Genomic DNA, 12,259 nt, shown 5'->3' on the forward strand with positions numbered 1-12,259 from the left:
TGGGCCATTAGGCTAGGCGGGTCTCAGAAGCAGTACAGTTGGGAATTTCTCTGCATCCGGTGTTGCCCAGCTCTCCAGAGAACCCTCTTCTCAGGGCGCACCCGTCGTCAGTCCCCAGTGACAGTTTTCCCAGAACTGTTTAGACTGCTGTTTCAGAGGAAATAAAATGGTTTCAAGTCTTTAAAGTAGCTGAGAAACATACAAGGTTTTAAAAAGCAGAAAACAGAAATTGTTCGGGGTTGTGACTGTCATCCGTAGGGACTAGTGTCCTGGTGATGACCAGATGTTCTGGCCAGAAGGTGAGAACAGCGAGCACAGCTGTCCATCTGTAGATAGGTGACTGCTGAACCAGGGAGCTGGGAAGATTCCCAGCACAGTTATGTCTGTCCAGCCATCCAACACTTGCTAGAAAATGGGGCAAAACTTGATACTGTTTTTTTTCTCCTCTGTTTTTTTTATTGTCCAGATAATATTAAACATTTTAAATTGGCCATCTCTATTCACCCCACTCTGCTCACTGGCATCGTGTTTGGAGCTTTGGTTTGGTTTTTGATTTGGGGGGTGTCTTTTTCTCCATGTGCATATTCATAAAGTTTTGTGGGAACTTTTTCTGGGGAAGGGATTTCTCAGGATTGGAATTTTACCCACATGGGAGTTACTTCTTATTCTACTTCTTGTGGGTAATTTATTCTGTTTTGCTAGCCATGAGAAGCTTGATCTTTCAGTCTTAGCTGGCATGGTGCCTCTGTGGAAAAAAGTAACTCTGCCATGTCATGAGAGAAGCTATTTGGCGATGGATTTTCTGTAAGTTTGCCTAAATCATAAAAGCAGCACCCCTCCTAGGAAGTGAGCAGAGTTCCACACAAATCAGTAAGACCCAGTGACTATCCAGATATTTCATAGTATAATTTATGTCTTTGGAAAGGAAACTAGGTTTTATTGCATTTCTAAAACCCCTTATTCAGCCGCATGCCACATGGAGTAATTATATGGACATTGGTTTTGATATTTTAAGAGTTCAGACTTCTAATACTTTGGGTATTGGTTAGTTTTGGTAGTGCAAATTGAACCCAGGACCTTGTGCTGTACCACCAAACCATACTCCCAGCTTCTGCTAATTATTTTTTAAAAATTGAGTTTGACGCCGGGCGATGGTGGCACACGCCTTTAATCCCAGCACTTGGGAGGCAGAGGCAGGCGGATCTCTGTGAGTTCGAGACCAGCCTGGTCTACGGAGCTAGTTTCAGGACAGGCTCCAAAGTCACAGAGAAACCCTGTCTCGAAAAAAAAAAGAAAAAAAAATTGAGTTTGACTTTGAGTTATATGGCTGTACATCTGTATACATTGTGGGTGTGAGTGCAGTTGCCCAGTGAGTCCAAAAAGGAATGCCGGTACCAGGAGTTACAGGTAGTTGTGAGTTGTCAGAAGAGGGTGATGGAGAGCCCTCCGAGAGAACGGGATGCACTCTTTACCAGAGAACCATCTCTCCAACGCTCTGCTAATTATTTATTTGTTTTTGAGACAGAATTATGCATCACATGTATTCTTACCCTTCTGATGAGGGACTTTATAGTCAGTTTCTTTGTGTTTGTGACCAGTTACTTGACAGACATCCCAGACAGGAAGGGGCTTGTCAGCTCATGGTCTCAACAGTGCCTGGCCATTGGGACAAGGAGGAGATGGAGCACAGAGGCTCACATTCTAGCAGCCAGTAAAGATAGAGGACCTTTCCTAGTGACTGTCTTCTTCCAGAGAGACCTTGTTTCCTGTAGTTTCCAGAACCTCCTAAAATACGGTCACCAGCAGGGTTCAGGTTTTTGACACATGAGTCAGTAGGGTGTTTCATATTCAGTCCATATGAAGTCATATTTAGGGTTAAACACTCGACCTAAAACAGCAAGTGGATGAGAAAACTCAGCTAACTGCCTGTACATACTGTTTGGTCACCATAATAATGATGTATGGGGACTTAGTAAATGAGGAGACTGAGACACGCCAGTGACTAGAGACCCTAACAGTAGGTGTGCACCAGAGACATCAGTTCACACCTCAGTAACTTAAGTCACTGATGGAGTAAATCTGTGTATTGCTTTGCTCTTATACAAAATGGCTGTAAATGATGAAGTAGCTTGATGAAAACACACACGCGTACAGTGTCTTCTTTTACTGTGGCCTTGTGTCGTGGAGTAGTTCCTGGAGCCAAGGCCCGTGTTAAGTCTGAGAATGGACTGCTGTCAGTTAGCTTGTTTTGCTTAGTGCTGCTCACCCCTGGGGAGTAAGGAAAGGGAAATGGCATCTTCCTAGAGCTCAGGGTTTAGCTGCTGACACCAGGATGTTTTTCTTGGCTTGTCCCATCCATGTCATTTTCTTAGGACTCTGTCTCATAAATTACTCAGGGATTTTCCTGAGAACTTGCCCGATTAAGTCACCATTAGCAGCAATCAGAAAGTTGGTGCTTTGTGGAAACAACTTCTAGTTACATTTTAGGACAGTTTTAGGGTGAGAAACGAGCAAACTGGTTTTTATGAATCTCAGAAATTTATACATGAGTTTGGTTACTATTGCCTGCTCCACACTGACATGAAGTGGTGGGGATTTTCCTGGAGTGTTAGATATGTGATCATTTAACTGGGGGAACAAACACTTCTTTGATTCACACAGTAAAATTACAGGGTTTTAGAATGAATGCTTCCTTCTTTGTTCCTTTCTTCCTTCAAGGCAGCATCTCACAATACAGAATGCAGGCTGGCTTCACAACTTGGAGTCCTTGTAGGTGCTGGATTACAGACATAGGTCAACATACCCAACTTGAAATGCTTATTTTTTACTCTTGGAAATTTTAGAGAAAGACAGTTTAGAACCAGAAGAGAAAGTATTAGGTGGTGTCATCCGTCCGTGTCAGCGGCAGCTAAATTAACAGATTATTCTTTGACATTGCGTTTACCTCTGTGCTAAATTCTAAAACGCAATAGTTTCTTACTAGACTTTCTGTTGAAAGTTTTCATTTTTAGTAAAAAAATGGAAAGTTTACAAAGCAAAGACATAGTTTATACTTCTGTCATGACCCGAATATACTGTGTGGGGCTGGGAACAAGTCTATTATTGTGTTCCACCTCACAGCTCAGGGTGATTTCCAATCTGGGGGCCTTGGGGAAAACTGTCTCAGAGTTAACTCTGGGGACTGAGAGATGGCTCAGCTGTTCAGAGCCCCTGTGCCTGCAGGGAACTTGAGTTAACTCCAGGATCCAGTGCCCTCTTCTGGCTTCAGTGAGTATGCTTACATAGACACGAGGTTTGTGTCAGCTCTGTAGAGTCAACGAGTAAAGTGTACTACCCATAAAAATGTCTTGTTTTGAGAAATAAAAATGTAAGTGGCTTTAAATATGGGCCACCCTGTAGCGAGAAAATAGCAGTATTCACAGCCTGCTCCCAGGGCCTTTGTAGCCATTGCATTGTTCAGACCGAGGGTACAGTCTTCATGTTAGGGCTTTGCCCTGAAAGTTTAGTTTATTGTCACTTACAGTGTATTGTTAGGGATCACCTGGTGGAAAAAAAAGATGAGTCTGCTTCTGCAAGTTGTCCTCTGACCGCCATGTATAACACAGAGAAAGAGAGAACATGTGTTGTAAGAGAGGAGAAAAATTATTTTTATCTCTTTTTTTTTTAAAAGAAAGACTTACTATTTATTTGTATATGTGTTTTGGTGCTTCAAAAAGGCATCAGGTCCCCTGCAGCTGGAGTTGCAGGAGCTTGGTGAGCAGACTGCATACCTGAGTGCTGGGAACTGAACACTGGTCCTCTGCTAAAGCAGAAAGTGCTAGCTAGTAACCCTTGAGCCATCTTCCTAACTCCCACTTCCTCCTTCTTTAATAGATGCTTACAAAACAAAAGCAGTTCGGTAGCTGAGAGTGTATCTTTAAACATAATTTCAACTTTAAGTTCTTTGAGCAGTACAGTACCCATACTTGATGTCTTCTTGTGTTAATTGGGGTGCTGTAACATTTAAAGAAATTTTATGAGGCAGAGTCTTAACAGCATAGCCCAGGCTGCTGTGTTGATCCTGATCCTGTTGCCTCTGTCTCCAGGTGGGTGTTGCAGAAGTGAGACCCAGACAAACATTGCCTTTTATCAGGAAACATAACTGTTTCACAAAACTTCATTATCAGAATGTCCTTTTGAAGTTCTTCTGGCATAGACATCTTAAGAGGTTACTTAGATGTAGACTTAATTCTCGGTTTCTGTTTTAAAAATATTATTCCAGTTGCAGGAACTTAAGTTTGTGCACTGCCTTATTCACATAACACTGGGTGACATACTTCAGTCGCTGCTTTGTAGCACTCACTGTCCAGGTAAAGGAACACTAGACGTGCAGGTAGTATCCCTGTTGCTCATCCTCATGTCTCTAACCTGTAATAGTTAAAATGTAGCCAACTGTGACACAGAATTTGGAGTGCATTTTAGTAACATTGTATAGTTTCCCTTGGTTAGTAGTGCTTGTGGGGATGACTTGGGAAGATTTGAGACAGAATGAAGAAAATACTGTTACATGAAAGTGTTGCCTGGAACTAAGTTATTGGGTCCGTTTCTGGCTGTTTTTCTGTCTTAAACTTGTACACTTGAATATGACAAAACACATTTAGAGGTCTAATGTTTCATGATCTTGGGATGAGCAAAGTTGTAAGCTTAGACTTAAAGGGTGATGCCCTATGAGGGTCCAAACCCATTTGACTCCATTTGGAAAAGAGAGAGAGAGAAACAGGCAGACAGACAGAAGGAGAAGTGAGTGCTTGGTACCACATTGTTTGTTCATTCACAGTTGGCCCTGAGTTTTCTCCACACTTTCTTGGCTTATATTTTTAAGTAAATCATGTTCTTGAAAATGTCTTAGAGAATATCAGCAAGATGGGAGTATGCAAGGTTTTGTTGCCACTCATGTTCCCCTAATGGTTTTGCTGACCATGGCTCGGAAGCAACACTGGCTGGAAGCAGTGGTACCCCTGCTTCCTTTGGGTAGTTCTGCCCCTGTAACCGGGACACGGACTGTGCAAGGAAAACAACTTGATTTTTTACTCTTCTCAGGTGGTCAGGTAAGGGGGAATGGGAAATGAAGAGCAGGGCCACTGTTTAAAGGCTGTCTCTGTAGCGCTGCCTCCTTCAAAAGAGGGTGGTAGTGAGACTTGTCCTCTTCTTTTCACCTTCTGAAAGAGCTTCAGTCCAGAGTTTGAGCTCAGATTGCTACAAGCCCAGAAACTCCTTGATTGACAGTTGCCCAGGTCCTGGGAAGCTGTTTCCAGCTTAGCCAAATTCAGACGTTTCTCTAGAATTTGTATGTCCAAACACTGATTAGAGAGTCCTCCAGCAACTGAAACAGTCAGGGACATATGTCTCTGTCCATCTTAGGAAGATCTAGAATTAAGCTACCTGAGATTAAAGTTGTTTCTAATTTTTATTTTTGAAGGGAGTTGTTTTCCACTTTTAAAATGTTACTGATGTTAAGAATAGGTCCGACATTGAGAGCATCCAAATAACAAAGGGTCAGTATGCTGCTTTTACCTTTTTAGAAACTGGTACTTTGGCGTGGAATGAGGCCTAACTACAGTGTTCTTTGTTTTGTTTTAATTAAGACTTACTTCTGAGTTGGTGAAACTGAAAAAAAAAGTATTAATTTTGCTCATTTCTGAAAGCAACAGTTTTATTGGAAAATAGCTTTAGAACAGTGTTCTTGTGGAAGTATTAGGTTTTTGTTATCATAGTAACAACATAGGATACTTCTGTGGGTGTCTTTTATAACCAACATTATGTTTTAATGGCTCCCATTGTTTTTTAGCTAAGGAAATGAGGAAATTCTTAAGTTGCTGGCCCTTTGCCACCTCTCCTAAACACAGAGGGCTCCAGCATGCAGGCCTTGAGCTAAGAGCCTTTGAAGGGTTCTCGTTTGCCCACGGGCCTCTTCAGGAGCAAGGGAAGCAGTGTTTTGGGAGCCTCAGCACTGCTGACTGCTCTGGCTCTGGTGGGACTGTCAGCTGCATGAGTGCAGACTTCATCCTTGAGCGGAAAGCTCTGTAACGAATGTAAGGTGGAGTATAATCCTTATTGGTACTGCTCACTTTCCCAGCTGCATTTGGATGCTTTTAACTGCCCGCAGCCTGTAGTCTTCAGCCACCAGGATAAACTATAGTGTGAAATATATTGTTTTGTAGCATCTTATATTGCAGACCTGGTTTTGACTGGCTCACTTTTGTTTTTTTCCATTGTTGATAAAATTAAGGAGAAGAGGGACACTACTATTTATTCATAAATTGTTGTCAACACAATCATCACTGGAATTTTAGGAAAATTTGTTAATAGTCTTCAAGGGCAGCAGGAGTCGTGGGATCTCAAGAAATAACTTCTAGTCACGCTATCAGACATTGGTGCAGTCGGAGGAAGTGTCCAGGATTTTTATATATATATATGTGTGTGTGTGTGTGTGTATGTATGTATATATGTATATATATATATATATATATATATATGTTTTGATATGGATCTGTTTCTTGGTATCTTACCCAGGCTACAGTACTTGAAGGAATGAATAAGATTTAAAAGGTCTCCTTCCTTATTTAGAAAACAACTTGGGGGGGGGTGTAGTTCGAGACAGGATTTCTCTGTGTAGTCCTGGCTGTATTGAAACTTACTTTGTAGACTAGATTGACCTTAAACTCAGAAATCTGCCTGTTCTGCCTCACCAGTGCCAGGATTAAAGGCATGAGCCGCCACTGCTGGACTTAGAAAACAACTTTCTGATGACTTTTAAAAAACTACATAGTGGACGGAGGAGAGATGCCTCCCCTTACCTATTGCCCCTTGCTGCCTGTGGTAGCTGGGAGAGTTGGCCCTTGGGTCGCGAGAGTGGAAAAGCTAGGCCTGCCCCTTGCCTGAGCAGCACAGTAGAGTAGATCCCGTCGATAGGGGCGGGGAGAAAGGCACAGGTGAGCTGGCCCTGAGGCTGTGGGAGCAGAACCAGTCCCGCCCCTTGCTGCTTACTGCATAGGATGAGCTAGTCAAGGAGGTGCTAGAGAGCTCGCCCAGGTGAAGTACACGAGGGAGAGAATAGAATTCGTGTAAACACGAAACTAAATTCTTGTAAAGCACGACTGGTGAGGAAATTGACTTCTTAGTTCCATGATCCACTCTAGCATGTTCAGTTGTCTGTGAGATTTGGTTCAAGCCGTTTCTCCTGGGCTCATACCAGGGCTGATGGGATCTCTCGCCTGTGTTCTTGAAAGTAAAATCTTCCTAGGATAACTTTTTTTTAAAAAAAAAGATTTATTTATTTATTATGTATACAACATTCTGCCTCGATGTATGCCCGCATGCCAGAGGAGGGTGCTAGGTCTCAGTACAGATGGTTGTGAGTCACCATGTGGTTGCTGAGAATTGAACTCAGGACCTCTGAAGAGCAGCCAGTGCTCTTAACCTCTGAGCCATCTCTCCAGCCCTTCCTAGGATAACTTAAGCCTGAAATTTGGTGTCCTTGGGGTGGCCTGTGCTTAGAGACGCCCTCTGCCCCACCCCATAGAGGCCACTCATTAGGACATACATAGCACTAGTATCATGATTAAGTTTTCATGTGTTGCTCAGCTTTATGCTAATCTTTGTGTGTGTGTGTGTGTGTGTGTATGTGTGTGTGCATTCACACATGTGCATTTTTTTTTCTACAGCACCAATGTGGTTATGAATTATTCAGAGATTGAGTCTAAAGTTCGAGAAGCAACGAATGATGATCCTTGGGGACCTTCTGGGCAGCTCATGGGAGAGATTGCCAAGTAAGTGGTGATTTGACTCAACAGTGCAGGAAGAATCAAAGTGTCTTTACACAGAAAGTGAAGTTTGCTCTCAGGTTTAAACTGTTGAACAACAGTCATACATTCTGCATATCCATTTTGATCATGGTGTGGACAGTTTTATTTAGATTCCATTTCTATTAAAAATTAGCTTTTAAAAATGTGTCAGTCAAGTTTAGAGATTCACTAGAATTTTCATGGAAATTTTGAAGAATACATATAAGTGATTTAAAGTAAAAGTCAATAAAGTTTTTCTTTCTTGATAATAATGTGGGGCACCGAGGCCGTGAATGAAAAGCTTGCAGCATGGCACAGTGCTTTCTGGCTTTATAGATGTTCTGGATGCTGCACAGAATAAGAGGAGCCGTATTTTAGCAGGAATGTCATTGAAATTTGATTTAGGCTTATTTTTTAAGCTATTTGGGTAATCTAAAGGACCTAGAGCAAGCCTGCCACCTACTGTCAAAGTTAACCTACTACAAATGCTTAAGGAAAACTTTTTTCTTGCAGGGCTACTTTTATGTACGAACAGTTCCCAGAACTTATGAACATGCTTTGGTCCCGAATGCTGAAAGACAACAAAAAGAACTGGAGAAGAGTTTATAAGGTACGGTGGGGGCCACAGAGTGAGTGTTGACAGCGTACAAGCAGCTGCTGTCCACTAAGTCCAGACTTGCCGCAGAGACACAAGAGTGGCTGTGCCTGCTTTGTTTCCGTCACGAGCATCTCTTCATACCTCAGATGGTTTGCACACTTGTGTTCTTTTAAATATGGAAGATTTTTATTTTTTTTTTATTTTTTTATTTTTTAAAGATTTATTTATTTATTTATTTATTTATTTATTTATTTATTATGTATACAATGTTCTGTCTCCATGTATGCCCACACGCCAGAGGAAGGCGCCAGATCTCATTACAGATGGTTGTAAGCCACCATGTGGTTGCTGGGAATTGAACTCAGGACCTCTGGAAGAGCAGCCAGTGCTCTTAACCACTGAGCCATCTCTCCAGCCCGGAAGATTTTTATTATCTCTTCATTTTTTCCCTACTAAATTATTTGGATATTTCTGAGAACTGAATCTGTAGTCATATGCATGTTTACTACATGAGCATTTGAGATTAAAAGCGAGTCTCATGTTTGTCACTTCTGTGTAAACTTTGTTTAATTATAGCTGTGCTGTGATAGTGCTCAGGACAGCGGAGGACACTTATTGGTACTGTGACATGTGTAGGCTGCTGACTCTTCCATTGTGCAAGCACTGTCTGTCAGGTTCATTTCATTTACTTCGATTTCTGTATTTCTAAAACAAGGTGATGGGCTTTCTCTTTCATCATGTTTTCCTGCTCCTCAAATTTTATTTCCAGTGCACGCTGTGTGCCAGATAGGATTTTTATTAACATGCTGCATGACAAAGCAGTGCTCACATTTGAAACTTCAGATATTTTGGCTCTCGGGATTCAAAACCTGTTTCAGGTGCAGGTTTTTGTTGTTGTGGATGTGTGAGTGTTGTACATGAGTGTGTTTGAATGTGTGTGGAGGCCAGAGCTCTGCCTCGTGTTTTCCTCGGGCGTTCCATATTAGCCTCTGAGCCGGGGCTCACTGAACTCAGAGCTTTCTGACTCAGGTTGTGCAGCCAGCTTGCCATGGGACCCTGTTTCCTGAACACTAGGATTACAGGTGACAGCCAGGCCTGCCTGGCTATTTACGTGGGTGATAGGGAGCCAAACTTCTGTTTCCATGTTGGCATGGTTCTGGATCATGAAACCTCCCCAGCTATCACTCCCCATTCTATGAATTTTTTAAAGGGGTCCGGAGACGACAAAGTCTCTCTGTGTAATCCTGGTTGATCTTGAACTCATAGAAATCTGGCTGCTTCTACCTCCCAAGTACTAGAATTAAAAGTGTGTGCCGTCGTGTCCAACAAATTCCGTTTTTTTTTATGGTATTTTTTTCTAAGATATTCTCTGGGATTTCTGTAAATTTTATAAATTTCTCTAAAATGAGGGCTTTTAAATATTGTTGGACTTCTTTTCAAAAAACTATGGAATCTGAGTATGGTGACACAGGGCTGTAACCTCAGCACTTAGGAGACTGAGGCAGGAGGATTACTGTGAGCTAGAGACTGTCCAGGACTGCATGGCAAGACCCTGTCTCAAAACCAACCCCTAAAACTGAGTAGTAAAATGTAGGTTTGTCCTCTTGGCTTCATCGTCCTGCAGAGACCCTCGGCATCGAACGCTTGTGAAATGAAGGCTCACGTGAGAAAGAAGAGTTTCTACTGTGTTCACAAGACTGCAAGAGCCAGTCTGCCTAGTTCAGCAGAGAAGCCATGCCCCTTAGCATCCTTGAAGTTGACATTTCAGCAAAGTGTTCTCAAACTCTCGATTTTTCTTTTGTGGGCTTTTTGGTTTTGAAACCTTACTAGCTTCAGAATGAGATTTTATCTGAGGACAATGGTGCAGGGTCCTGTAGAGACAGAAGGAGCTCCCCAAGTCCTTAGTATTTGACTCTGTAATGCCCACAGTGAAAGCTGGGCCAATCCCCCAAGTCCCCAGGTTCATTTAAATCACACACTTAGTGTTGAATGTCAGAATTACTGGGTGTTTTGTTTTTGTTTTTTTTTTTTTTAAAAAACTTGAATTAAAGTGGCCAATGACTAGGTAGTTTGTAATTATTAACTAGTTATCAGAGGAACTTCAGGTTGAAGTTCAAACTATTTTGGTCAAACAGTAATAAAAGGGCACACTCCTTACCACTAACATGAAGTTTTTCCTCTAGTAATATTGGGGTTTTGTGTTTGTGTGTAGCTGTGTACCAGAGCTCTTCTAGAGCTTACTCCATTAAGTCATTTGGTGCTTTATATTTTCACAGTCGTTGCTGCTCCTCGCTTACCTCATAAGAAATGGATCGGAGCGAGTTGTTACAAGCGCCAGAGAGCACATTTATGATTTGCGATCCCTGGAAAATTACCACTTTGTAGGTGAGCAATAGAAAACCCTCATAAGCAAATTAAAACAGTAGTTGGAGTTGTCAGTCATCTGAACCAGCTTGGAAGCTTCTCTGCTCTAATTAGCATGTGACTCTTGGTAGTTATGTGACGAGTGCAGAATCCAAGGCGTGGGGCCCTAGAGTATTAATTAGTGAAGACAGGAGCTTGCAGAAAGGACTGGCTAATAACAACAGAACCAACACAACATGAGTGTTGGGGTTTATATTAAAATATGCACTGGAGACTGGTCCCCTGTGGTGTCCATAAAGGAATAGCTTTAATCATGTGGGAAGAGAAGGTTAGAGCTCCAAAACACACACATCTGTTTGAAGCTGGTCCCCTCCCACCAGATAGTATTTACTGGGCTCGACAGCAGGACCAGAGTATGTTCTGAATGTGAAAGCAGCAGAGGATGGCTAGCTTTCATTTTGTACCCTGCTTTACTTGTAATGACTGTAAAATGTCAGGGTTTAGCTATACTGAGTCCTAGTTAGTGTTCTCAAACTTGGGGAAATCAAGATACTTGGTACTTTTGGATCATCAGAATGTTAAAAGTGAGTACCTTTTTTAGTCGTTAAAATATGATAGAAAACACTTTCAGCTATCTGCATTCGACATGTCACATTTGTAATTCTTTCAGTAGCTCATAGGTTGATCTTGTCTAGTTGTGATCTAGGTCATCAAGTCAAATTAGAATTTAATGTCGTAATCTGCCTCCTTAAAAAATTTGAAGTTAGTTTTGTAGCTGTTTTCATTTCAATTCTGTTCTGAAACAGTCGGTACACACTAAAAGAGTTCTTAAAGTTTGCTTTCTCCCTTACTGTCCTCAAGATGAACACGGCAAGGATCAAGGTATCAACATTCGACAGAAAGTAAAGGAGCTAGTTGAATTTGCACAGGATGATGACAGGCTTCGAGAAGAGCGAAAGAAAGCAAAGAAGAACAAAGACAAGTATGTTGGAGTCTCCTCAGACAGCGTTGGTGGATTCAGATACAGTGAGTATCAGGGCCAGGCCATGGCCACCCAGGCCTCCACTTACTTAGCCTTGGGTGTATTTTAAATCATTGAAATACAAAACAAAACAAAAATTTTTTTAAAAAAAAATACTTTTTTCCCCAGGAATACACAGAATTCTAAAATATATGTAATATTTTGACCCCTGTTTGCCGAGATCTTTGGAATCTTTCTATTTTTATTGTGAATCCAAAAAATAGGGTTTTGTTGATTGTGGCTAGTTAGATAAGTACAAACATTTTGAGTTAATCAGAGAACAAAGAGGCACACACCCTCCTCTTAGGATTAGCCTTCTTACAGAAGGGAAGCTCCTCTAACAGTTTCCAGGAAGCCAGTTTAATCATGAGATTGGTCTTTCTAGTTCAGAAACTATTTAGCTGTGGTTCTAAACATGTCTGTTTCTGTAAGTCCATGAAACCTCAGTTTCCT

At 41.7% G+C, this 12,259-nt stretch overlaps 1 protein-coding gene across 2 annotated transcripts in view; it reads left to right on the plus strand.

The window, feature by feature from the left end:
* The window catches only part of Clint1 (clathrin interactor 1), a 58,377-nt gene that overhangs the window by 24,484 nt on the left and 21,634 nt on the right, over positions 1-12,259 (plus strand). For both annotated transcript variants that reach the window (XM_057775873.1, XM_057775875.1), the window contains exons 2-5: positions 7,704-7,808; positions 8,337-8,433; positions 10,698-10,806; positions 11,647-11,811. In XM_057775873.1, the coding sequence (XP_057631856.1) occupies positions 7,704-7,808; positions 8,337-8,433; positions 10,698-10,806; positions 11,647-11,811 (476 nt within the window). The remainder of the gene's footprint in view (positions 1-7,703; positions 7,809-8,336; positions 8,434-10,697; positions 10,807-11,646; positions 11,812-12,259) is intronic.

Source organism: Chionomys nivalis, chromosome 7 (genome assembly GCF_950005125.1).
Source record: "Chionomys nivalis chromosome 7, mChiNiv1.1, whole genome shotgun sequence".
Taxonomy (NCBI): domain Eukaryota; kingdom Metazoa; phylum Chordata; class Mammalia; order Rodentia; family Cricetidae; genus Chionomys; species Chionomys nivalis.